The 26972-nt window shown below is 39.8% G+C and overlaps 1 protein-coding gene across 1 annotated transcript in view; it reads left to right on the plus strand.

Annotated features, from left to right (window-relative positions):
* The window catches only part of SYNE2 (spectrin repeat containing nuclear envelope protein 2), a 158916-nt gene that overhangs the window by 56465 nt on the left and 75479 nt on the right, over positions 1 to 26972 (plus strand). The window contains exons 47-64 of the mRNA XM_053980791.1: positions 925 to 1080; positions 1435 to 1691; positions 2758 to 4867; positions 5545 to 5867; positions 6558 to 6702; positions 7187 to 7402; positions 7769 to 8034; positions 8787 to 8943; positions 11605 to 11760; positions 14405 to 14545; positions 14876 to 15058; positions 15581 to 15718; positions 16778 to 16963; positions 17966 to 18088; positions 19646 to 19828; positions 23544 to 23669; positions 25992 to 26186; positions 26739 to 26813. Of these exons, the coding sequence (XP_053836766.1) occupies positions 925 to 1080; positions 1435 to 1691; positions 2758 to 4867; positions 5545 to 5867; positions 6558 to 6702; positions 7187 to 7402; positions 7769 to 8034; positions 8787 to 8943; positions 11605 to 11760; positions 14405 to 14545; positions 14876 to 15058; positions 15581 to 15718; positions 16778 to 16963; positions 17966 to 18088; positions 19646 to 19828; positions 23544 to 23669; positions 25992 to 26186; positions 26739 to 26813 (5136 nt within the window). The remainder of the gene's footprint in view (positions 1 to 924; positions 1081 to 1434; positions 1692 to 2757; positions 4868 to 5544; positions 5868 to 6557; positions 6703 to 7186; positions 7403 to 7768; positions 8035 to 8786; positions 8944 to 11604; positions 11761 to 14404; positions 14546 to 14875; positions 15059 to 15580; positions 15719 to 16777; positions 16964 to 17965; positions 18089 to 19645; positions 19829 to 23543; positions 23670 to 25991; positions 26187 to 26738; positions 26814 to 26972) is intronic.

Genomic DNA, 26972 nt, shown 5'->3' on the forward strand with positions numbered 1-26972 from the left:
AGTACCGGTACGTGAAGTTTATCAGACAAGAATTTTTTTACTGTTGCTGATTTTAGATGTTAGTACCATGGAGAAGCTCACACTTCAGCAATATCTGTGTATTGGTATGCATTCACTCATATAAATTTTATACATGGAACAGATCAGATATAGACAGGTACTGGGAGAAGGGAAATGCAGGAAGATTTTTAAGGGATCACCATGTGATCCAGCTAGCCTGTGACCTTTCATTTATGATGCTGTCTGCAATAGCTGAAGGTGATGTTAAACCTGGCCCCTGCCCAAGTGACTTGTCCTTCTGTCGTGGGAATCAGAGGCAGGGACTGGCTCTGGAGCCTCCTAATCCCTCCCCACCCTGATTGAGACATGACTCCCTACTGCTCTCATCTTACCCCAGATTTTGGATAGCACTTGTGACAGTGGCAGCCATGGCTTTGTGTCACAGCCAGGCTGCTTCATGCATGAGCTGCCCTTTGAAGAAGAGCTGAAGAGGTGAAGGACACAGCAGTGTTGTCAGGGCAGGTGCTGAGCAGAAGGAATGCAGGTGTGAGGAGAGGATAAAGTTCCATGAATATGTAAGGAAGAGAGGGAGAAAGCACAACAGACCTGTGGATTTATCAGTAGCAGAGGTGGGTGCAGGTGGGTGTTATTTGAAGGTGAGGATGTCAGAGATTCACTAGAAATGATGGGCAGAGATTTCAAAGCTATCTGAGCAGTGCTGACAGGAGGGGGTGACTACAGGGGTGGGGGGCAGTGATGGAGCTTCCAGTTTCTGGGTCCTGATTGATCCACAGAGACTGTGGGGGAAACCACAGCAGGATTTAACAACCCCAGCATGGCTTAAACATGTGAAGCAGAGTGCTGCAGTCAGAAAACTTACTGGTTTAGACTCTTCAGAAATAAGAATCTTGTTTTGTGTTGTAGGACACAGGTGCAGAAGTGGTTGTCCAGAAGGAGCTATTTCCCAGAGTGCAAGTAAACAATGAATATTTTGAAGAGGAACAAAAGGTCAATGAGCTGAAAAATGAAGTGGCTGAACTGGATATGGTGCTTATAAATGAGCAACTAAAAGAGCTGGAGGTATGGAAACTGCAAACCATTCCTCATTTTTAATGTAGTGATACGCTTGCAGAATTGTGATTCACTTGGGCAAACCAAAGCTATTGCCCATAGCTTTATCTGAGGTTTAACTGCACAATTAGTCAGTTTGTCTGCAAACACCATGCCTTGATGCATGCCCATGTAAATCCCATAGTTTGTACTGCTCTTCCAGAGTGCACTGATACACCAAGGGTTGCTTCCATGATGTGCTCGTGGATGAGCAGGAATATGTTTGTAGGTGAATCAATATTTAGCTGTATTTCGTGTTGAAATCTGAGAGTCTTTAAGATCATCCTTTAATCCCTTCTCTCTCTGTGGTGGGCTTGATTGTAGAATTTAAAAACAGAGCTGGAAACGTGGAAAGCAAAGTCTGTGTGCCATGGTGAAGAAGCAATTCCCAATGGAACAGGATCAAATGGAGCAGAGCTGCAAACCACGGAGCCCTGCTGGGACAGGCTGCTCCAGGAACTGGAAGCTGTTAAAGCAGTGAAGCAACAACAGTGCTGTTTAATTAATGAATACCAGAAAAATCTTTCTGCTGCACAGTCCTCCATGAAAAATTTGTCAACAGAAAAAGATAACATAAAAATGTAAGTATAGTGGAGGGGTTTGGTTAAGAGGTTGCAGAACAAATATGGTTCTACGCTGAATTTCGTGACATGCTTCAGTAACGCTCAGCCAAGAGTAGGGAGTTATATCCATTTCAAGAGGAGTCTTAGAGGTTTGTAAGTTTGTGAACAGAGTTAAGCAGAAGAATTTCTGGTGGCTCTCTGCTATCCTTAAACAACATCTCTCTTTATTCGTTAGACAAAACAAAGAAGTAGTTGCTGGGCTAAAAACCTATAAAAATCCATCCTAAAATATTTTTAAAAAAATGTGGCAGATGTGAAATACTTCTTTTTCTTTAGGGACTCATTAATTTTAGTTTTTTTTCTGAATGAAATATCTCTTTATTTTGAAAACTAACTTTACTTGATAGGAAAAATTCCATTGCAGTAAGTAAGCCTACATTAGCAATTCATAGGTAACCAATGCACAAAACTTATTTACTGTGTTTTGTGAATTAGTCTTCAAAACACAGAACTAGTTTGTCATGGCAATGTAGCAAAATAATTTGAAAGCATTTAAAACTTACGAAATTGTTAATTTACAACAGAGAGGTTTTAAAAATGTAATAAAAATCTATCTGCTAAATGTATTTTAGGTGGGCATTTTAAAATACTCCTGGAAATAAAATATGAGTAGATTCATTTGGAAGAGTTTACCTTGGATGAATGGAAATTTCTCAATTTTTTTGTAGCCAAGTTTTATCTTCATTGTCAACCAGAAATTACTATAAAATATTGTTACTTCACTTCGAGAACACTATTTCTGATTTTTAAAATGAGGGCTTCATTCTCTATTAGTAGACATTGCAATTTTAGAGAATATATCTTCTCTGCACAGATATCTGTGAATAGTGAGTGCTCTACAGATAAGCAAGAAGTAACGACACTGCAAAGGTGGTTAGGGAATTCCTAAGAGAACACTGAGAGATACGCGTGATTAAGTGAATAAAGTTAAGTGAACTGTGCTCTAAATAGTGAAATTTGTTTTTAAAAAGTCTCTGTATAAGGAGAATTCATTATTTTTAAACAGTACTCATGTTTTTGCCAGGGGTCCTATGAACAACACAGTTCTTCTGGAGAAAATTAAGGCATGCATAGAGTCCTTACGGAAAGAAAGAGATGTCTTAAACCAGTTGCAAAGTCAGCAAGAAGTTTTATCTCAGCATTTGACATGCATGGATAAAGTGTTGACACAGAGCCAAATGAGGCAGCTGGAGCACTGGTGGCAGCACATGGAACAAGCAGTGCAGAAGAAACATGATCAGGTTGTGGCAGAAATTGATGAATTTAACCTGCTTATGAATAAAGCACGGGATATTCAGAGGCTGATACAAGAACAGTATTTGCAAGCAGAGTCACATTCCTCAGCTGCAGGAAAAGCCAAAGACCCTCTCATTTGGACCACAGAGCTACAGGACATTAAACATGGTCTTTCTCTATTAAAAAGAAGGATTGAGCTGCAGATGAAAAGAATTTGGAGTGATCAAGAGAAGGTTGCTTTGGAGAACTCTATACAGGATTTGCAGGGCAAATTGGAAGCGTTATCATCACAGCAAACTCCTCAAGAGGATATTCAGACCACTGGTCCTGCTCTCATGAAACATGAAATGATGAAGAGGCTGAAAGAAAATATTTCCTGGGTCAAAGACTCACTGTCCCACCTTGATCAGAAAGCAGCACTTTTCCCCAGTGATGTCAAATCACAGATCAGAAATTGTCAGCTTATGAACACAGACATCCTGAACAGAGAACCTGTGATTGTATCCCTGGATTATGGGCTCCAGCACATCCTTCCCAGCTTGGAGCCAGAGGAGGTCTCTGATATGACCTTCCTTTTACAAACATTGAAGAATTCATACAAGGCTCTTGTTTTAAAATCTGCTCAAAGATTGCAGCACTTGGAGCTGCAGCTGGAGGAGAGGCAAAGACTCACTGCAGAAATAGACAAAGTTCACTGTCAGCTCCGCAAAGCTGAGCTGATGGCCAGGCCTGACCCAAACCAAACCAGCACATACTCGGAGCTGGTGAGCCAACAAGCCATTCTGAAGGAGATGCTAAAGGACATACAGGAAATAGAAGGGCTTATCTCATCCCACTGTAAAGAGAGTCAGGTCACAGCTGGGCAGCTGAGCCTGTCTGAACAACTCTTCTTGATTGATCAGTTAAGAAGTCTGAAGAATAGAGCAAGCAAGACACAGAGGCAAATTCAAAGTAAACTTCATGAAGTGGAACAAAAGACAGCTGTCTCCAGAGAGTTTGCTGAAGGAATAGCTTCATTGCAGCAGGATCTTGATGACCTGCAGGATGGGGAAATGAACCTGAAAGATGATGAATTAGTGGGTGCCAAGCAGGGACTGAAGGACAAATGCAAAGCACTGAAAGAAAAAATGTTAGCTTTTCAGTCAGGTTTGTCACAAGTAATGAAGTACAAGGAAATATTTGAATGTGTAGGTCTGAAATGGGACTCACTGCAGCTGGATGAATTGCAAACTAAATTTTCTAAAATTAAAAATAAAATTAAAGAGAAAATAATACACTTGGAAAATATTGTTAGGGAATGGGATAAGATTCAAGGATTGCTTGATGAAATCCAGACTGTGACATCCACTGTAAGAAAAGAAGCTAATATCCTAAATGATAGCTCCAGCTCTTCTCCTGCTGAGAATGTCATATCTGCACAGATTCTGTTGCAGGCAGTTCAACAAATCTTGTACTTAACCCAGGAGGCAGCAAATCAAATAAACAAAAATGAGGTATTTGATACATCATTCAAAGAATCTAAGAGGAAAGAAATAAAGAGCCTGGAGAAAAATGTTGAAGAATTAAAGCAGTTTCTTCAAAACTTGGTCTCTGGGCTGCAGAGTGTAAACAAGGAAGGCAGTCAGGATGAAGTGGAAAATATATTCCACATCATAAGGCATATTCAATTAGAACTCCAGCAGCCTCTTGTGATAGACATAAATACAATGCAGGATGAAAAGCTGCGATGGGAAGCAATCCAGAATATGATGGAAGGAAAGTTTTCTGCTCTTAAATGTATAATGGAAAAAGAGAGGGAAAAACAAGAAGAGAAATCTCCTGCTGCTGCTATAGAAATAAAGTTAGAGACGCTGCAAGGCTATGAAGCCCAGCTGAAGGCAGACATTGCTGCCCGTGTTGTAAGTATATTTAATGAAAGTGAAATATTGACATATGCTTTTCCCCAATAATTAGATTAGGTGTCTGTGACTGTGACATTTTTATTTTCATGACTCACATCCTCATTTATTCTAACAGCTGAATTGGCCTCTGATCATCATCCACCTATCCACTGATTGGAGGGTAGGATGGGAATCATGACAGAAACTAAGGATACAAAGAAAGTTGTGTTCAGTGTGATTATAATCAATCAGTGGGGATTAGCACAAGAAAAGAATGGTAAAGAGGAGGAAAGAAAAGGCTGTGTTGAAATAGTCAACTGAAGAGAGACTGGGTGCAGTCCTCTTGTGAGGCAACATTTTCCATAGTGACAATGATGAAAAACCCAAGCACCTTGTTTCTGCTATAAAGAGAAGCTTCACTGGTTGGGAATGATCAAGAAGATTAAAACCAATGTGATCAGGAATGGTGAACATAATTCCTGTTTGGAGGGCAGTAAATACATGGGTTACAGCACTGCTCTGTGACTACATGAGTAACAAATGTGTTTGCCACATGGCCTCCCTCACCTCCTCAGGCCACTTCAGGGAGTGTTGGTCTCAAAGGCAGCCAGGTGTAACATTCTAAGAGCATGTGGTGATCCAGAGGAGCACAGCAGCCTTACTTTATTGTTCCTTTCTCTTTTTAATGCTTTCAGAGTGCTCTGGAGGAGGCATGTAGGGCTGGTGAGCTTTATACCAAGGCCCTTCAGAGGGCTGCCAGGTTCCTGGAGGACTGTGAAGCTCCAGCCCAGGCTGCTGCAGCAGAACTCTGTGGATCAGTGGAGATCTGTCAGACTCCATACTGGAAAGAGGAAGAGTTCAACTCTGCAAAGACTGACTTAGAGAGCCAGCACTCCAAGCTGAAAAACCTAGTGAAGCCAGAAGACAAAGTATGTCTGGAAAATGCTGTAAGAGAACTGGTGGAAAAGAGTTTGGCATTAAGGAAGAAGGCTCAAAGAAAGGAAGCTGATGAGCAGAGGTGGGTTTAAGAGATCTCCATAGATCTTGTTCCTTATTGTGAGAAACTTGACTGAAAATAAATCTGGTGTTGTTTCTGCTCTGATAAAAATTCAAGTATTCAGAAATTCCAGCAGCAAGAAGGGTAAGCATTCCTGTTGTTCTCAGGTGTGGTTGTTAAGGAAGGAAAATTGCCAGACAATAGCCATATTGCTGCTAATTTACAGTGCAATCATTTCCTATGTATTCCAAAATGTGGGGCTTGAGTGGGGGTCATGGAGTGCCAGAATCAGAAGAAAGCACGTTTCTAGTCTGTAGTGCAGTGCTGGTGGAGGCCAGAATAGTTTTCTGAGGGTCCCTAATTCATGTCTTCCATAGGCTATTCTGATGGCTTGGGAAGGTGAAACCCAAACAAGGCACAGGCTTCCTTCCTTCAGGTACAGAAGAAATCTGGAGGGCCTTCAGACACATGCATAGAAAAAGTCTGGGAGAGAGAGTAAAGGATTTTTAAACTGCTTGATCATGATCCAGTGATCAGTACCTCAGATATCAAACTTCAAGTGCTTAACAAATGCTAATTGACAATAACTTGCAAAACAGTCAGGACTAGAAATTCATAAGGTTTTTTAAAACTTTTATTCTGTTGGGCCTTATGGTTGCAGAGAGGAGCAGCAACAAAAATTTTAATTGATCCATTCATTGTTTCATTCAGGTATTTTGAAAAACAGAAAAGCTACACAGAAACCAAAGATAAAGTATGTGATAATCTTAAAAAACTGGAAAAGATGCTTAGACAGTCTTTGTCTAAGATTCCAATGTCTTATAAAGAAGCTTTGGAGCATTTGGAAGAAAGCAAGGTAAGAAAGGCTCTGAAGAACTTGAAAAGCTCATGCAAAACAAATGCAGATATGCATACCATGTGACATCATAGTAGGGAGAAGTGGAATTCTTTATCCTATATTTATGTATATATAAAACCACAGAAAAAAATATATATATAGTGTATATATATATATATATATATATATATATATATATATATACTATATATATATACTATATATATATACTATATATATATATTTATGTACTTGTTAAAAGACCAGGTATAACAGATCATGGGAAATGAGTATATCTTACTGCTGTAGAAATGAGACATTTTATTTACTCCCTCTTTCTCCACAGTCTTAGCCAACAGAACTCCCTCATTGTGACCATATTTAACCAGCTCAGTGGAGTGATTTCCATTTTTCTAGAGGATCCTAATCATGATACTGAATACTTCATTAGTACTCCTGACTGTAGCATTTTATTTATTGATGTGTTTGTTTTTCCTGTAAGATTTTAGTCTCCAGCATTGACTCTGCTGAAGAGGATCTGGTGAAGCTGAGGCAGATCTCTGGGGAGATGATGAGGTTGTGCAGAGGAAGTGACAGGGCCCTGGGCAGGATTGTTACAGTGCTGTGGGAAAACTGGCTGGGTTTGCTTGAGGCAGCCAAAGGGCTGGAAATTACCTGTGAAGAACTAAAGCAGGAATGGAAATTCATCAATGAAGAGGTGAGTTGCTCAACATCTGGAATTCTGGGGTGTGGAGATGGGACTGTGAGTACAGTGGCCTGTAAAGGGCTGAGATCTGGGCAGAACATCATTTCCCACCCACTGCTCAGTTACCCCCACCCTTTTTAACCCAGAGTCAGAAAAGGTGGGCATATTTATTCAGCTCTCTGAACCCAGAGCAGCTCTGCACAGGCCGATGTGCTTTGCTAAAGCAAACTCAGAGTTTTTGTCACACTTCAAAGGTTCAAGTTCTGACTGTGTAATTCCCAGTAGTTAGTCACCCGTGTGAGTAAATGAATAATGTAACTTCAGATGGTGGAACAAAAAAAGCACTTTATCTCATGCTCTGCCATGGTGTTTACTTAGCTGGAACGAGAAACAATAATTCTCGATAAGCTCCAGGAAGAACAGCCAGAAAGCCTTAAAGAGAAAGAAAAGGCCACCAGAGAGGAGCTGGTGGAGTTGCTTGATTTTGTGAACTCATTTGAAGAGAACATCAACCAGCAGCAGCTCCTCTTACTCTTGCTTCTTCACCGGATAAGAAACATCCTGAATACACCTGAAAATGCTGAGGGGGAAGCTGCCCTCCCTGCCTTGTGTGAGATAAAGGCAATGCAGGAGCGCTGTAAAAAGTAAGTGGTGTGAAACTTCTGTTGAAGGTATGAGATAGGACTATTCACAAGCACAGGATTTTACTGGGTATCAAAGATTGTATGAAAGCTGTAATGCACTTAAAAGGACAATAAATGCTCTTCTGGGTCAGACCAATGCTCCATCTCACCCTTCTGCTGTCTCCAGTATGAGCAGTGGGGAATATTGTTTAGGGAGCAGACCTGAGCCTGGCCATATCCTTTGTGGGCTGCAGTTTGTTTTCAGATGCAGTAGGAATTAAGGAGCAGTAGTCAGTTTTAGAGGTTCTGAGTGCTATGAATTTTAAGATTTTCCACTTTTAGGAAAATCAGACCTTGTGCATTTTGCGACAATCCAACTTTCTTCTGAGTGCCACTGTCTAAAATTCTCCCCAGATTTTTTTTTTACAAATCTGATGATTGTATTCACCCTTCTCTGGGTTTGCTTTTGGACATGGTAATCTTTGTGAACAACATCTGCTCTGCCAGCATCTTCAGACTGAGAACCTGACCTCTGCTATTTAAATATGCCTGCTCTCTGGCTTGGTCTACCAAATAGCACTATCTGAGGACTCACTTTAAAGAAACTGAGATAAAGCGACATAAAACTCACAGATTTAATAACAGAAAAAAACCCTAAATTACAGACAAATGTGGTTTGATATATACCTACATAGTATCTGTGTTAAGCATGCTCTTTGCTCCTACTTAGTGTGAGTCTAAAACAATGTATTCTTTCTGGTAATCTTGCACAGGTTGTACAAAAAAGCTCAAGACCATAAAGATTCTGTGAAAGCTGAGATTCAAGAGAGGAACAAGGTCACTGAAGAAATAAGTGCTGTGACAAATGCATTACAGAATGCTGCATCTGTGTTATTGCAGGATGCTGAAGGAAAGGCAGAACAGCTGGAGGTTGGTAACAGCTCTGTTATTGTGATGTCCAGGATATCTCCTGGTTTGTGCTGATGCTTGAACTTGCTCCAGATAAAATCGGTGGCAAGGTCTTTGCACACTGACTTAAAGACAATGAATCTGGCTCAGCAGAATATGACTGGCCCTGCCATGGCCTTGGTTTCTTTCTTTCCCTGTGGGGATCTGTAAGCAGGCACAGAAGCATTTCCAGATTGCAGAGAAATTCACAGCCAGCTGCATTCCTTTTAGGAAGGGCTGCTTAGGGTACACCCTGCTTGCTTTCCCCTCTGCCTACCTACCCAGGGCAGCTCCTGATCCTGTGGATTTGATGTCCCACATCAGGGGTTAACCTGGTAAACGATTTTGAAAAATCAAATTGTGATCAAAACCTTGGTGTCCACCAGCAGCCATCAGCAGTCTATACATTTCTTCATTTCCTGACTTTATGATATGGTATTCCTAACACTTACTGAATGTGTTTATTATTAGAATTATTTGTTTCAAATTACTCTTACTATGTTTATATTTCTTATAGCAAAATTATTGCATAATTTTAAAATCTTGATCAAATATTGTTTTTAATAATATTAAATCCAATTATCTTTTAACTATAGAATTTATAATTTATTTATTTTAGGCTACTAAAGTGTAGTAGAAATTTGGGCTCTCTTTGCTGAGTCTTGTATAAAAACTGGTTGGGTGTCCCCAGCCTAACAAAGGGCTAGGAAAAATACAGAAGCCAAAGACCATGGTGGCAGATGGGAGGTTAGCAGGAGAGAGAAATGTCTATTACATGTTTAGGAAGTTCTGAAAACCCATGAGCCAGCATTGCTGTGGTGGGACCTTGGATTTGTCAAAATGGGCTGTTTTTCTATTTAAAATTATCTAGGATTAGAATCTAGATTTGTGCCTGCTTTTTTACTTTGTGTCCAGAAGGAAATTTTACTACTGCAGGTGCTTTATGCCTGCTCTTTTCCCTCACATCCAAACTTTGCTACTCCGAGCACCTAAAACTCACCCAAAAATGAGATAAGACCTTGTTCCTGTTTCTGATAGCAATGACACAAGCAAATGCTACCAGCAGTCCCATCAAACAATCTCTTTTTAGCAGTATGTCACTGCAGGCCTGTTCCTTTTGAGAAGACTGAGCTGAAAGGATTAAAGAATTGATTAATTTTACATAGTACAAACACCAGTGAGGCAAACTCTGTAGGGCAATTTCATCCCTTACTTCCAAAGAAAATCTAGTTCCTATGAAATGTATAACACTAGTCAGGACACCACTGCACCTATGGAGTAGAAATATCTATTTCATTTTGAGATAACAAACCTGATTTAGCTTGGCAATAGTTTTAAATTCACCCACACAGATGAAAAGGGGGAAGTGTAATTGTCTCTTCCCTTAGGAAAAAAATTGGGACATTTTTGATAGGTACCAGCTTTCCAGATAAATAATCTGTGAAATGTGAACATGCAGTAATACACAGAAACCAATTTGCAGGGACATGCTTTGTTTTGGAGACAGGAGTTGAAACTGATTCTTTCCAGTTCAGGTCAGGGAATCTGTGAACTCCCATAAGTATTGGCACAATCTTAATTGGGCCATTTGACAACAGCAGCCTTCTCCCTGAGAGAATGAGGCACACAGCTGTTTCATGGTTTTGAGGGTTTGGGTTTTTTAATGCCAGACTCAGTTGTTGTGGGATGATAGGAAATAAATCAATCTCAGTGACTTACATATTTCTTCTGTCTGTTGCATTTGTGTGAAGGAAAAGATTCCCAGGTGAAGACTATGAATTAGTGGATTACCATTACTCCTGATTGAAAAAGCAAAGGCAGTTAATTGTAGTGTCTTTCATTGCCTGCTAGGAGGTTTGGATAATTTTTCCCAATAACTTGAGTTAACATTTGAGTTTCTCAAACAGCTGAGAACGAGGGAAAGGAACCATAAAGCCAGCAAACAGAACATTCCAACTTGAAACTCTAGAAAACCTTCCAAACAAATGAATTTCTTCATTCTTTCTGCAGGAGGACTTAGCTTGGATTTTATTTCTAGGCTACAGGCTGTAGACAGTTGTTCAAGTTTCTTTTATCTCATAAAACCTACATTCTTTGTGCAGAACTGGAAACTACTGTTTTGAGAGGAGCCTGCTGTGCCGCTCTGCGTAATTGCCTGAAAGCAGACACTTCAGCCTGAAACCTGTTGCTTTTTGTGGCCTTTGTGTTGTTTATAATAATGAAGGGATGGACGTTGGCTATTAAACTCTTTCAAAGGGAAAAATGCACTTTTGGCAAAAGGGAGGGCGCAAAGGTTAACGTTTAATCATAGGAGCTCTTCAGATGGTCCCTCTGCTGAGGCTGTCAATGAACATCAGTGCGTCACTTCCCCAGCATGGGGCAGTATCAGGTTTAATTAATTCTTACAGATTGAAAAGCATCATTTGATTAAATGAGTCACTATTGCTTAGAGTTTTATCTGCTTGCAGAGGTAATCAAATCAGGTTTGATATCCCAAACCAAATTTTTCCAAACCATAATCATGGTAGGAAGTACAAACCGCATTACTGTGTATGTGTGTATATACACATAAATATGTACATATACACACGTGCACTCAGTAAGAACTGGGTAAAACTGCTGAAGTTACTCTTAATTTTGTAGGAGCTTCAGAGTGTGATTGGCAGAGAGAGTCAAGCTCTGGAGGATATCATGGAGAAACTTCGGATCAAGTATTCCGAAATGTACACAATAGTCCCTGCAGAGATTGCAACACAGTTGGAGGACTGCAAGAAAGTATTGCACGACCTAGAAGAGAAGGTAACTGTTGATGTGGTTTTCATATTTGTCTATTTGCAATTTATAAATCATTCCTCATGCCTAGGTCTCTTTTTAGAGGAATCTGATGGTAAGCAGTGTCAATATAACATTTTTATTTTTAATTAAAAATAGACATGGCAGAATCTTTAGCAATGATTTTTAATAGCATATGGATGCTGTCTTCTATTTAATCTGACTCTTAAACTGGGAACTAGTAGCCAAAGTTGATTGCAAAGATGGCATAGCTTAAATGGGAAAATATTTTCAGAACTAGGTTAAAAAAGGACTTTGAAACAGGATTTTTTTTTTAATGTAATTTGCACACATTGTAGGGTATCATGGCATGGTTCTTTTTACCACCTCTGAGAACATTGTTGCCTTCCTTTAAAATCAGGGAATTTAAATAACTGAATCCCATTGCATCAGTTTTTTGCAATACATTCTATCTACAATGGATATAAGCAGTTAGCTGAAAGCAAAATTAAGCGAAAATGGAGTAATACTCTCAGTTTGGGGTCAAATTTTTAGCCTGATACAATTGCCATCATTGTTACTTACTCATTTGTGTTATTTTAAAAATGAAAAAAAAACCCTTTCAGTTCTCATATTTCAGAAATAATAATGTTCAATCCTAATTTTTAAAGTTAAGTCTCAGTTAATTTGATAAAATTTGATAAAACAGTTTTGAAACTCAGTTACTTTTTAGTGTCTATCAAATTACTCATTTTATCTTACGTAAAATATTAAGCAGCATATTAACTAAAGCTTATGAGTTTTAGCTTGGTTAACTTTATGGTTTCTGTTTCAAAATGGGACTAATCTTTTCAGAACCATCAACTGGGAAGAAAGAAGAGAAGGAAAGCAAAACAGTATTTATGCTTTGGGGTTTTTTTGTTGTTTACTGTTTATATATTTACCGAGATATAAAAGATTATCTGGAAGCACACATTACCTGTTGGAGTGAAAGAACTGGTCCTGGAAGCTAGATAACGTTTGCTTTTCACATTTAGGTGTTGGAAAACAATATAAACTACCTTGGAATTTTTCAAAATGCATTTAGGAAACAAAAAAAAAATCATGGTGGAACTGGAGATCAGTTCAGTTATATATTAGGAGATTCCAGCATGTGTTAAACCTAAGTTGTCATATTTTAATGCCATTCTGCTTTCTTCTAAATCTGCAAACCAAAAAATGAAAATAAATTGTACATTTGATGCCATAAATAATACATTTTATCCTAGTAAGAAGTATTGAAATTAAAATCCTGCTTTGCTGATGACCAGAGCATTGACAGATGCAGTGTTTTTATCCTGAAGAAATAGATGAAGTCAGAGCTTGATCTGTTTACTCATTTCCAGCTGTGTCACATCGCTCATACGTGATTCTCTTTTGTTTTGGAAGCTGGCACTACAATTATAGACAAACATTTTCCATGTTTGGTATATTCCAGGATAGTGGTGATGGCCAAGTGTTCAGTGGTTACAGCCTGAATTCCTTTTTCCAAAAAGTCTTAGGCATTAAGTACAGACTGACTTCACAGGTTTTGTGGTATAAGCAGGAGTATTTCAGAGGAGCCTTCTAGTTCTTTTTGTATATATTTATTCTGATTAATGAAATTTTATCAATACAGCTGGGAGTACTTTTTAGAGAGGTTGTGTTGGAATCTATAAATGATGTTAATAAAATTAAGAAGTTAGTAGATAATTATTAACTAAAAATTATCTTAATTCCTCATCCCACAACAAGGATAAAGTATTTCAATACTAGGAACTTCAAACTAAAATAACTATTAAATTAAAAATCTTTGAAATCAAGGCAGAATGAAACTGTTCAGTGTGCATTTGCCCCCTAAATCCTAGGGCTGCAGCACATAAAGAATTTACCACAATTTAATGATTTCCCAGTGCTTGGCTGACTCTGGCAGCCAGCAGGGTCTAGTAAAAAAAGATGTCACTTTTGGGCAAGATCAAGGACTTTTCTCACTCCCTGCACTTCATCTAGTCCCTAGTAACTGGTAGCTTATGCTCAGTCCTGTGCTCAGGCAATTACTCAACTTCAGCTTTGAGAGTTTTTCTCTTTCCACAGAAAATCAGGCCCTCCAGTGCACCAGTTTTTAATTTCTGTGGAGTCCTGCAGAGTGAGATTAAGTTCCTCAGACCTTTCTATTTTGGTGACAAATCTCCAAGTTGATATTGTGAAATTGGCTGTGCATTGATGCACTTGGATATTCCCTTATTTGTTACATGGAAGCCACAGCTGCCAGCTGAGACATAAAGGTGTCATTCTGGCCTTCTTACAGCATAAATCCAAATGTGACCCTTCCCACCCTGCAGCATGAGCAGCCTCTGTCAGAGATGAGAGCAGGGTGAAGCAGAGCACCCAGGGAGCTGCAGTGCCTCAGTGCTTTTTCCTCAGGGATTGCTTTTCTGAGCCAGGCACTTTTTAATGAGAAGAAATTAGTGAGCAACGTGTAGATGTTGAACCTACTCAAATTAATGCTTCTCCCTGCAAGTGTAGCTCCATTCCAGTGTTTTTAACTGACTTGTCAAGAGAAACAAAAAGAATTGGAACACTTTTGGTAAAGTGGTGCACAGAAACAAGCAGATTTTTGTAATCTCCTGTTGTTTTCTCTTTGCTCTGGCAGGTTAGCTCTGAAATCTTGCAGAACTCTCCTCAGTATGTGCTGAAAAGAAAAGCAGAAACTATTAACAATGGCCTTCAAGCTATTGAAAAGATGTTACAACAGAAGAGTGAAAACATTACGAAAGCCAAAGAAGTTCAGAAGGTAATCTTTCCAAAAAAATAATCTGTGGGCGTTAAAAGATTTTTGGTTGTTTTTACAGAGCCTAGTTTAGCAAAAAGTGGTCTTCCATTCATTTTATGTCTGTAAAAGGAGAAGTACAAGCAAGCATTTAACTGGTGAATATTTATCAATTCTTTCTCACAGAAAAATCATGCTTTTTTCAGCTGTGAATCACACCAGTAGATGCAAAGTGTTCTGTTCTCATGTCAGTTCTGAAACGTTTGCAATTCATGTCCCACATGCAGAACAAATAATGCTGCTGTTATCTTTGAGCCTCACCTTCTGTTTCATTTCCCTTCTCTCCACATGCAGCAAATCTGGGATATGCTGGACCTTTGGCATTACAAACTCAATGAGCTGGATGCAGAAGTGCAGGATATAGTGGAGCAGAACTCCTGCCATGCACAGGAGCTGATGGATATCCTGGTGGCCCCCCTGCAGCAGTACCAGCAGGTCTCACAGCGTGCTGAGCGCAGAACTGCCATTCTCAACAAGGTAGCTGCAAATGGAACAGCTTCTTAAAAATCCAAACCTGTGAAAAACCAGAGGGGAGGCTTTGCATGAAACATCATCAGAGGCTGTCAAATGAGTCGAGTCACTAGCCTGCTGTGGCAAGGCTGGTTGTAGCTGGGGTTTCTGGAGTGGCTGCCCCAGAGGACTGGCTCAAGCCATGGTTGAGGGGTTTGTGTGGGGAATTCTTGCCCCTGGGTGGGTGTTGAGGTGGTTCTCTCAGACTCTGCTAATGGGTTGTCTATTAAAGTGCAAGTGCCATATAAATTGTGACAATGCCCCCATGAAGTGTAAACTTTATGCAAGCCCCAGAATTACTTTGGTGAGAGGGGATAGCCTGAAATCATGAAACTGTTTCAGAAAAATGTTTTTTATTTCACCATGCTAATTTAACTGACTGTGATGCAAATGCATCCTATTTTCTTTTAATCTTGTTCATAGATGCATTTATCTTATACAATGAAGCAATTAACTTCTGACTTTCTGTAAAATTCTGTCATCTCCTAGGCCACCAACAAGATGGAAGAGTATGAGGAGCACTTGAAGAATGTGAAAGATTGGATAGAAAGCACCAACAGTTTGCTAAGAGCTGATGCTCAGCATGACTCTGCAAAAAGCTTACACAAGCATACTGATGAGCTCCAGGTAAGAATTGATGCAGATAAATGCTTCTGTTAGAACTTGTTGCTCTGCACAGATGCAGTTTTCCATTCTTAGTTGTTACTGACATAAGTAATTTACCATTTTCAGCAAATCCTTTAAGTGAAAAATAGTTATAGTTGAGACTCATGAAATAAGTGTTTTTTGTGCTGAGCACACCTATCTTGTGCAAGTGCTGAAGTGCTGTACAATTTCCAGAAACGTGTGATTGCCTTCTGTAATCCTGCCGAGTGGCTATGGTCAGTTTTTACTGCCTGCATATATAGGATTCTTTCTATGTTGTATGTGAGCCAAAAAGGCAAAGTGCTGGTTTACTGATATCTGTGTGTTAGGTGGAAACTTTGAAGTGAGTTGTGGTTTGGAAGGCTGTGTTCGCTGTTTCTTGAAGGTAATTCTGATGGGTAATTTCAAAAATCAAATGTTTGTAATATTACAGGGAAAATCAGGGCCAGTGCCAAAAAAAAAAAAAAAAAATCTCTGGCAATTTTGTACTTAAAATTCGAGTTTTCTGTGCATCTACTCCTTGGCTTAGACCAAGTGAGAAAGCTGGTGTTCTATACAGATTTTTGTAGTAAGACTAGTAAGAACTCTTGACAGGAAGTAGCTGCCCATTCTGGGCTGATATGTTACAAAAACATGTAGCCACAATGGGAAGAATGTGATTTCCAAAACCCATGAACATTTCTTGTGGCAAAAGCTTATTGTCTCCTGTGTTTGTGAAATGCAATGTTTTGTTTGTCCTGGGCTGTGAAACTGGTGGATTTGGAAATGCACCCTGGGCTTGCATTAGAGTGGAAATGTGCATTCAGTCCTTTCCTTCACACAGCACCCAGATAAATGGATCATGTGCATTTCTTGCAGCCCTCACTGTTCTTCATGACAGTGTTCACTGCAGTTCATCCAGATCATTGCAGGGGAAGGGACCTCACATCACACACAACTGGCCTGATATTTTTTGGAGCATTTTGTTCCTTCTAATCCTTACCTCTGTAACTTTAATGTTCAGCCCTGATGTATCAAACTAAGCTTCTATTTTGTCCCCAGATGGCTTTGGAAGACTCAGAGCAAAAGCAAAATCTTCTGCACGGTATCTTCATGGAGCTGGAGGAGCTGTCACCCATCTTTGAAACTGCCAGTGTAATGCAGCAGCTGAATGAAATAGATGTTCAGGTAGCAGCTTTACAGCATGAGATTGCAGAGATTCTTCCACAAATCCTGCATGTGGCTGATGTAAGTCTGGGTGACCCATTAAGTGCCTTTTATCAGAGCTTCATCATATGTTAGGAAATGCAGATTATATCACCTGCATGGAAAACAGGGTGCAGTGCTGGTTGTTGTGGGTGTGCCAAGCAAGGAAATTAATTTTTTGTAAACAAACCATCAGAAGGCATTTGGTAACTAATTAAGCTGTAAAGCTCAGGATTAGCCCAGGATGTAGGAGGAAAGGCTGGGAGCTTGGCTCGGTTCAGCCCGGAGAAGCTTGGGGGTGAGAGGTTGATATTGCTGCTGTTTGCTGCTGTGATGGGAGGTTACAGACAGGATTGGGCCAGGCTCTTCTTGGGGTGTTCAGTAAAAAGATGAGCAGTAACAGACCCCAAATGTAACAAAGGGAATTACATCTACATAGTAGGAGGGATTTTAATTTTTTTTTTTTTTGCAGTGAAATTGGTCAAGCACTAGATCAGGGGCTCCAAGCAGGGGTAATACTTCCACCTCAAGAGATACCCAAATCTCAACAGGATCAGGCCCCAAGTGCCCTGGTTTGATGGGTAGCAGAGACTTTTCAAGGTCCCTTCCAGCCTAATCTACTCTGTGATTGTGTCTGTGAGAGTTCACAAACAGCCTGTGAACTCTGAGCCTGTGGGTTCCTTTTCCATCTGGCATAAGTCTCTTCCTACTGGAAGCTGCACCAGTGTAATTGTAGCACTTTTCTATTCTGATAACTATGACCACTAGAAGACTGTCTTCTCACTAATGGTAATTTCTAATGTGAATTTTTAAGGATATTTCACTTCTATATTCAGGGTTTAAAACAGACCAGATGATCTTGAATACTTAATTCCTTTAGAAGTTATGACTTAGCCTTTTGATCAATAGCATCCATTAACACAGCCTGCAAATGCTGCACTCATTTTGCAGTATTTCTTTTTAAATTTAAGTGAAAGACAGAAATGCAAGTTGGCTTTGGTGTTTGGGCTATCTATAAATACTCTCTTTGTTCCCAAAATCTAGGAGTTGGATGCCATTGAATCTCACGTGAAAGTGTTTGAGAAGGATGTTGCAGAAATGAAAACAATCCTGTCATCAGAAGATCTGTTAGAATTTTCTCCTAAAGACCAACTTAAACATGGACAGGTCTGTGAAAACTCCTATCTACTAGGCTTTTTTTTTTCCTGATCAGTGTAAACCCTGAGGTGAGACTATTGAGAGACTTTTTCAAGAAGCACAGTCATGGTTTGAACACAAAACACTTGAAATTAAAGCACTATTAAGAATATGCCCACAGAGAACTCGAGTGTGTGACTGAAGCACATGTCAGGCATAGCTGCCACATTTGAGGATCTCCATTTTTTGGGAAGTTTATGGCATGATTTTCAAGAGGCACTTGGTGCACACCGCTCCACTTGGCACCAAATAGAAATCTGAACTTAGAAAATTAGGCCTTGTTTTTCCAAAAATGGAGGCAAAATTTAGCAGATGATTCTTTCATTTCACACCACATACAGTCCACAGTGTTACCTGCCTAAAATACAAAAAGCATGGGTTCAGTTTCAGGTGAGGAATAAAAATGTCATCATACTTCTCATAGCAGTGTAACTCTCATAGCAAAGCCATGCAGCTTGGTTACCCAGAGAACAATTTTCTAATAACTACATTACATGGGAAAACTGAAGTAATATTTCTTCTGGAAAATAATGTTCACCTGCCTCCTTACTGTAATTCAAAGCCTGGATAGTGCAAAAAATTCCTGATACAGTCTGCTTATGAATGAAAGAATAAGCATCTCTATTTCCACTGGGGCATTTTAAAAGAAAATCTTCTTGAGAGGGAGTTTAACAAAAATGTTAGTAATTTAAAGGCCTATAGGTGGTTTGTATTTATATTATTTTTTTCTTCTGGAGTTTGCTGCTGAATGGTGTCCCAGTAGAATTTCATATTTCTTAAGGAGAACCAAGAAGTTTGAGCTGCTATTGCCGTTCTTTCATAAATTGATCACTGAGTCTTCCATAAAGCACGTATTGTGCTATGAAACTGCACATTTCTGTTCATCCCAGACCGATCTAGGTGGCTGTAAATTGTGTATTCACTCCAAGTATTGTGATATGAAATGCTGTCCTTGACAGGAGAGCCATCTTCAGGGCTTTCTGCTGACTTCCATCTTGATTCATTATCTCACCTCTGTTGATAAGACTGGTTTTAGGACCATCATAAAATGACTGGTTGGCTGGACAAAAGACAAAAACTAGAATTTGCCTAGAATGACATCCAAGAATTTGCACCACTTTAATTGTCTTCACTGCCAATGAATTTCTGCTTTGAAATGAGTTGCTTAGTAAATAACAACTAATCTGAATGTGATCCTTTGTCACTGTGCAAACTTGGTATACACAGAAAAACCAGAATTGTAAATGTAACTTGTATCTTTGCCTTGCTTTAGACAAGCTCAACATGGATTTTCATGTATTTGTTCCAAGAACAAGAATCACAGAATATTCTGAGTTGTAAGGGACCCACAAGGATCACAGAGTCCAACTCTTAAATGAATGGCCCATATGGGGATTAAAATTTCTTCCTTCTTAAATGGGAAACTCACCAAAGAGGGCTTTTGCTCTTCATTAGTGTAGTATAAATTTATGGTGTGAATTTTTCTAACTCAATATTGCATCCATCATCTCTGTTCTCTCCTGACAGGTTATACTTGAGCATGTTGGTCCCATGCAGAAAACTATTGTTCATATACAGTCCTATGAAGATGCTCTTCAGCTGCCAGGGCTAAAAATGCAACCTTTTTCAGTCTTCCAAAGAGCAAGACAACTCTTTAGAGAATTGAAGAAATTAGAAAAAATTACTAGGGAACAAAATGAGCTCCTGGAGGTAATTGATTTTTTTTTTTTTATGGTCACCTGTACCACCTTTTTTCTAAGTAATTTTAATCTTTAAACACTATTGCTTTTGCAGCCATATAGTTACACCTCCTGTATCTTCTGTGTAATGGTTTGGGGATTTTTTTTTTGTTGTTGTTCTTTTTTCCTGTTTAATTTGATCCTGCAACAAAGCACACTGAATAGTCTTGACATACATTTCAGTTTTCCAATTCAGTCACAGTTGACAACTTACTGCAGAAGGAAGGAAGGCTCTGGTGTTGCTGGTGACTGAAGTCCAGTGTTAGGTGCAGGTGCTCACATCTGTAGCATTCAACTCCTGAAACTCACCTTGACCATGGAAATTCTTGTTGACAACCATTAGACAGCTATTGCTAACAGCAGAAGGTCTTGTACTAATCCAAATCAGTGAGCCAGGAAAGTGGGCATTCCCTAACAGCTGTGTTGTGGTTAATTCACTGTTTTGAGGCAGGCCAGCCTGTGATGGGGTCCCAGAGATGCTGCTGGCCAGGCCAGGCTTGGAAACAGAAGGGAGACAACAACAGGAGGAGGCGATGCTGGCGGGTCAGCGAGTGTTAACTCAGGGGCAGGGAGAGTTATGGAACAGCTCCAGACCTGAGGGAGTCTCTGTGCAGCACCTCACTGAGCAGTGTGGTTGTAGCAGCTCAGGGAAGTTTTTAATTCAGGACCTGGTCATGCTCCGTTGCCCAGGCTGGAGGAAGTCTGGAGTTTGGTAACGCAGGTTCCCACGGCAGCAGAGGAATTAAAGTTCTCGTGTGACCCATCTATTTCTTGGCAGGATGCTGACAGCAACTGGAAAAATGTTACATTATCTTTGCTGATTTGGTTTTCCTAAGCTATTAGGGTAAAGCAAAATGCTTTAAAACATCTAACTGGGCATTTCAGAGGCCAGGCAGACAAGTGACAGCTAAAATGGGAATGTCTGTTTTTGATTTTCACTTTGAGAAATTAGGAGCAGAACACAAAGAGAAAAACTCAAATGTGCCACATGACTAGTGCATGCTTGGAGTCAGAAAAAAGCAGTGACTCTATTAGATCTGTATAATCTGTATAATTATATTATATCTGTATAATCCCTACAGTCTCTTTTTAGTCCATACAATTTATGTCCAAGAAATGGATGTAGTAAAATGTACCTTTTTCAGAGTTACCAGATCAAATAATGGAGAATTTTCAAAACACTTAAAAGCATCAGAAACAGGGTGCTTTCCATTTATCATTTGTTGTAATGACACTTGTAACTGGTTTTTGTGCAGTATCAGGTCAAATTTTAGATTTTTCTCCTTTTTGTAAAGCTGTGACCTTTTTTTGCTCAGCATTTGCCTTTATCTTGTAGATACCCAACAATCTGTAGCTGAGTGAAATTTCTTTGTGAGAAAACAGATTGGAAAAATTGCAATTCTTGGCAGCTAGTGTGTCAAACTGTGCAAAAGAGATTTTCCAGTGCAGTTGAATGGGTGGAAAGCAGCAGTACTACAATACAAGTGTAGCACCAGCTAAGGTATAACAAAGGATAAAGCCATTAAACCATGGCACTTTGAGTGCTGCATTAAAAAGGTGGTAAGAATCCTGCTAGAGAGGAAAGTAAATGGGTGCCAAGCTTCCTGTACAAATATATACATTTCCCCCCCACTCTGGGGATTAGTGTTTGGATGAGTTTGCCCATATTTTGCTATGGATGCAATGGAATATTATACCAGAAACTTTTGTATAATTAAGTTGCACTGTAACACCTGAAACAGTAAGTCAGAAACAAAGCCTGTAATAGGTATTGAAAATGCTCCGGGGCAGGAGTTTAAATGACTTAGTTATCTGTTGAATGTTGCCCTCTGTATTTTTATTATGGTCTGTTAAGTTCCACACCTAAATAACGTCATCAGGAAGAAGATTTGGAAGCCATATCTGCTTTTACTGGTTTTCAGTGCAAGAGAGTGGTGTTATTTGCATATCTGATGATTTACTGGTCTCATTTTTACTAAGCTCTTCCAAAACAAATACACTGTGGGTAGGTGGCCTTTTCCATGGGTAGGTCTTCTGGAGTTACCACGATATGAAAAGTAAAGAGCAACTGTTAACCAGGAAGTAACTCAAAAGAAAGGCAGCACTTGTAGGAAGAAATCCAGTCCCACATATATGGCATAATATGTTATATTGGATAAAGGATAGAATCAGATTTTCTTTTCCCTGAGTAGAAGGCAGAAACTAATTAATTATCTTCAGGTAAGTGACTATATTCACATACTGGTCCATGACAGAAGACACTGGAGTCTGTATATGAAAGATTCAGACTCTTTAGTTAGTCTGGGAAATTTGAGGTAGGACTCAATTTATTACTAAACAGTTCTATTCATATCGAATTGAAGGTGTGAATAAGACAATCTTCCTTTTAGGAGGTCTTCTTTTACTTTCTCATGAAAGCAGAGCAGAAGAAGACCTATTCCCTTTTCTTTCTTCTCTGATTCTTTGCCTGTGGCACTAAAGTATAGCCACATCTCTTCCACTTCAAATTGTCTTTCCTTTTTTTCAGTGAGGAAAATAGTTTCTTCTCACTTTCAACACCTGTAAAATAATAATGGTTATTTAGAACCTTATTAGCCTGCATTTTCTTGAGAGGGAGTGCTGCTATGAAACAGTGACCAAAGAAATGGCACTGTTGCTGTTGATAGCAGGAGAGACTCTTGGCTCTGAAAGGCAGAGTCTGTGAGCACTTTGCAGTGAGATCTTTGACCTGTTGGGTCATTCAGGTGCTGCTGGCAGCACAGTAGGATCAAGCCTGGTGGCTTCATTGTTTCTTTATTACCTTTTGCAGGCCCCTGAGGAACAGCCCTTTGTTGTTCTTTGGTTGTCAGCCTCTGGGTCCAGAAACACAGAGCCACCAAGTGCTGTGCATATTCAGTGTTTTCACAAGATATTCTGACTTGTAGATGTGACAATTTCTTAATGACCTAACACATCATGACAGGCTGTGACTGACAAATATGAGTCTGTGGGGAGATTGCCCATTTCTGCATGAACACAAAGCCTGGGGGGTCAATGAGATGTTGCTGTCACTTTCAAAGTAAAAGTGAATTTTGCTGTTTATAACATATGTTTTCCTATAAGCCATGTAAACAGAAGTAGTTCACATGGTGGGAATGCTTATCATTTTTATTGGAAGTATTCAAATAGTCAGACAGTGTGGTTGGGTTATCCTCTGAGCTGCAGTGTTGGCCTGGTGTACAGCACAGTTCATTTTTGGTCAGTTTCATTTTTGGTTTTGCAGAACTAGCTGGCAGTAAAGACTTGAGCACCAGTAAAAACCAGTTGGGCTTTCTACTTGATATGAAACCCTTTAATTTCTGTCTTTTTTCACAACCTTTTCTAAATTGTAATGGAATGTGGTGAAAGCTGCTCCATTTCCATTCGATAGCCAAATTCCAAGTTCTGCTCTGGAGCTCCTAGACAGAATATTCCACCATACTTCAGCTTGTGGGTAGAGCAGCTTATTTGTCCTTAGCAAGTGAATAATAAACTTAGTGAGGGATGGGGTTGTGCAAAGTTAGCAGAACAAACACCGTTTCTGGTACACATAACAGCAGGTACAAAGGAGGCTTCAGTACTCTTCAGTTCAACTTTGCTTCCTTACTGACTTGTTTGTTTATGTACTCCTTATTTCAAAATTATTTATGGAGATTGCTATTTCACAGGAAACTGTAAAGAAAACAGAAGAATGTGAGCAAGAAATCGAAAAGTTGAAACAACTCCTAAAGAACAATTTGGGTGAAATGTCACATGAAGATCAACCAGAGGCTCAGAAGACTCCTTGTCCAGAGGTGGGTTTCATTCTTTTCATTCCTTATCCTGACTAACGCTAATCATGCTGATGCAGAGCACTGAGAAATAGTGGTGTTCCCTTCTCCACCACAGTCAAGCAGGCAGTTGAATGCCATAGTGTGACCATGCAATTAATTACAATTAATATTACTTTGCAAGTTGGGTATATCTTTCACAGTATACTCCTTACTGATTTTGATGTCATTTGTGCCTATATCAACTTGGAAGAAAAACCGGGTGCTGTTTTCATAGCAGCTGTTTTGGTGAAACAATATGCAGCACTGAGAGCTTACCTGTGCTCAGCATCCTGCTAATTTTCCTGAGGTGGCAGCTTGGGATAGTGCCTAAGGAGAGAACCAAGTCCTTTTCTGATCACTGGTCATGCAATGCTGCTTTTGGGGATTCTGGTTAGGTTTAGATTCATTAATCTCCTTTCTTTGTCCTCACTGCCACATTGTGTTTTCATCACTGGTAAACATGTGTTGCTTTCCTCTCTACAGTCAGCTGCTTTCTGTAATGGATGAATTGATGTTTTTAATGCAAAAATAAGATGTGTTTTAAGGATAGCACTGCAGAAGTCGGGAAATTACTAATTAAATGTAATAACTATTTATAAAGTGCCTTTGAAATGCTCAGTTTTTTCCAGTCACTCACAGTAAAGTTAATACACTTGGATTGTACTTGCCTAATAACTATAATCACTCAGTAGGCTCCTAAGTACATAGCTGCTCTGCTGTCAGCTGGTTGGATGTAGAGGCTTGATGTAGTGCTCAGCATGACTAATTTCCTGATTTTTCCTTGTTTTTGTCTATGAGTGTAGGATTTTATGTTTAATAGTTCTTGTTTTAGCAGAAAACTTGTCAGATACAGCATTACATGAATAGAAGTGGGCAGTGGAATTGCCCATCTTACTGAAGGATTTCAGAAAAAGAAGTGATTTTAAGAAAGATTTGGGTTCTGAGGAGGTTATGGCTAATTAAGTTTGCAAAAGAGTAGCTGGCAAATCTATGCTGGCAAGTCTCCTGCAGTGAAATAAATAGATATATTGTTCCTAGTGGACATTCATAAAAACATGCCAAATTGTCATGGATGTCTGTTTCTTCATTTCAATAACATTTTCTTTCCTTTACCTTTGGATGATTTTATCTTGTGGTTTTGAGTGTACAAAAGGAAGAAAGCATTGTCAGAGCAGAGTTCCCATGTCCTTTGAAAATTTGCTGGAGTTCTTCCCTCCACCTTTGCTGTCATGCTGCCACCCCAGAGCTATTAACAGAAGCTGTAGTGGAGACAGGAGCAGCAGTCTCACTACTTTCATCTGCCACAGATTATTACTTGCATAGCATCACTAATGACAGAGCATGGTGTGGAGCCAGTGCTGTTCTCTCTTCAAGCCTGGCATCAAAGCTTGCTGTAATCAACTGAGCCCAGTGTACAAGGGATATTTAGCCAGGTTTCAGTCTTCTGAGCAAGTAACAATGCTTCAAAGAGCTTTAGCACTTTCAGTAATGGAGGGAGTAGAACAATTCATTCCATGTCCTGTCTTACTCTGTTATTTGCTGGGATTTCTTGGTTCACCTGGAGGCTGGGTGGTAAGGAAAGCCTTGGAGAAAACTCTAAGGGAAGAACACTGGCTGGAGCAATAGTGATGGCCAGGAAAGAGACCAAGACAGATTTATTTCTCCCTCTGTTAGTGCAGTTACTTGGGTTATTGTTTAGTCTCTGCAGAACATTAAATATTTTCCTTAAGCTTTGTTGGGGTCCATTTATTTCTCCCAGTATTACATTCAAAGACATGGGATAATTTTGGCCACATCCCCAAGACCCACCAAATGGTTTGCTTCCTTGGGGCCAGCTTCAGCAAAGACTGAGCCCTGAGCTACCCTCATTTGCTGTCTTTGCCCTCCTCAGGGCTTTCCCAGGTGGTCAGTGTCAGGCTGCCAGGGAAGGTGCTTGGAAGTAACATCACCTGCCGTGACACACAGAGGAATGCAACCCATCTGCATTCCCTTTGGAGGAAGCTGGTGTTCTCATGGATATGCAGGACCTAGTTAGAATTCCTTCCAGCCTGCCACGTTTCCTTCCACACTGCCAACTTCTGCATCCCAAGTGGCAAGGGCTGTCCTGAGCTGAATCTCCTGCTGTTGGTTTGCATGTACCTGGACATCTCCTGCAGTGACAATGGGGAACTGTCCCAAAGCCCAGAAAAAGGAGAAGGGGGAAATAGCCCCAGTACCAGTAAGATGCATCACTGCTGTCATCTGTTACATTGTTGTTTGGTTAAATGAGAAAAATGGATGCTTACAGATGTTGTTGCTCCTTAGGGAGAAATGGAAGCTGTAAAAGAAGAAATCATAAAGCTGTGCCAAAGAAAGGAAGATTTCCTTACCAGGATGAAGAATTCCATGTCTGAGCTTCACCAGTGCCTACAGCAAGAAGTGCCTGAAGCAGCAGCTGAACCTCCAGCCTCTGTATTAGCACAGAGTGACCTGATTGGGACTGATATTCCTGCTCAGCAGGTAAGTGATCACTCACCTGAGGGCCAAAGAGGGGAGGTAAATAACCCTTCCTGCTCCTGGAGGAGTGGCATGTGAGAGAGGAGCACCCCTGCCCCTGTGAATCAATACTGTCTCTCCTCCCCTTTGTGTTCAGAAGGACTGAGCATGAGGCATGTCTAGGAGAAGGTAGGAGAGGTGTGCCTCTGGTTATTTCTTAGCATCCTTTACTTTCAACATGAAGTTTGCATCAATCAACAGCAAAATGCTCCATGTGTAGTTTTGTTGATAACCAGTTGTTCTGGGATTTTCAATAATTTATTTTCATGGGGCAAAATGAAATTTGTCCCTTTTGTAGCTGTGCTGTTGAAACCTAACAGCATCAAATCCCAATTTTCAGAGGTGCTTAGAACCTGCAGCTTTCAGTCACTTTAATGTAGGTTGCCAGATGTTCAATGCTTCTCCAAAAGTGGATCTCAAGTGGTAAATTTGTTTTGGTTTACAGGCAGAACTGAAGAGGCTTTTGCTGTTCTTGTCATGATTAATTGGGTTGTCTCTCTCTCTGTGTTTTTGTAGTTGAAAAAAAGAGGAGTGATATCTCTTCTGCCTTCCTTAGATGAAGAATCAGAAGACTGTTCTTTACACAGCAAGGTGAGTCCAGTGTATTTTATATATATACAGCTGTGTATGTAAGATAGCAGATTTTGGTAAAGCAGAAATTATGAAAAATGTGAAAATCTGGAATATTTCAGAACAACTTAAAATATCTGTTATCACTCCAGGATACAAAGGAATTGCACTCTAGCCAAC

This window comes from Vidua macroura, chromosome 6 (genome assembly GCF_024509145.1).
Source record: "Vidua macroura isolate BioBank_ID:100142 chromosome 6, ASM2450914v1, whole genome shotgun sequence".
Lineage (NCBI taxonomy): Eukaryota > Metazoa > Chordata > Aves > Passeriformes > Viduidae > Vidua > Vidua macroura.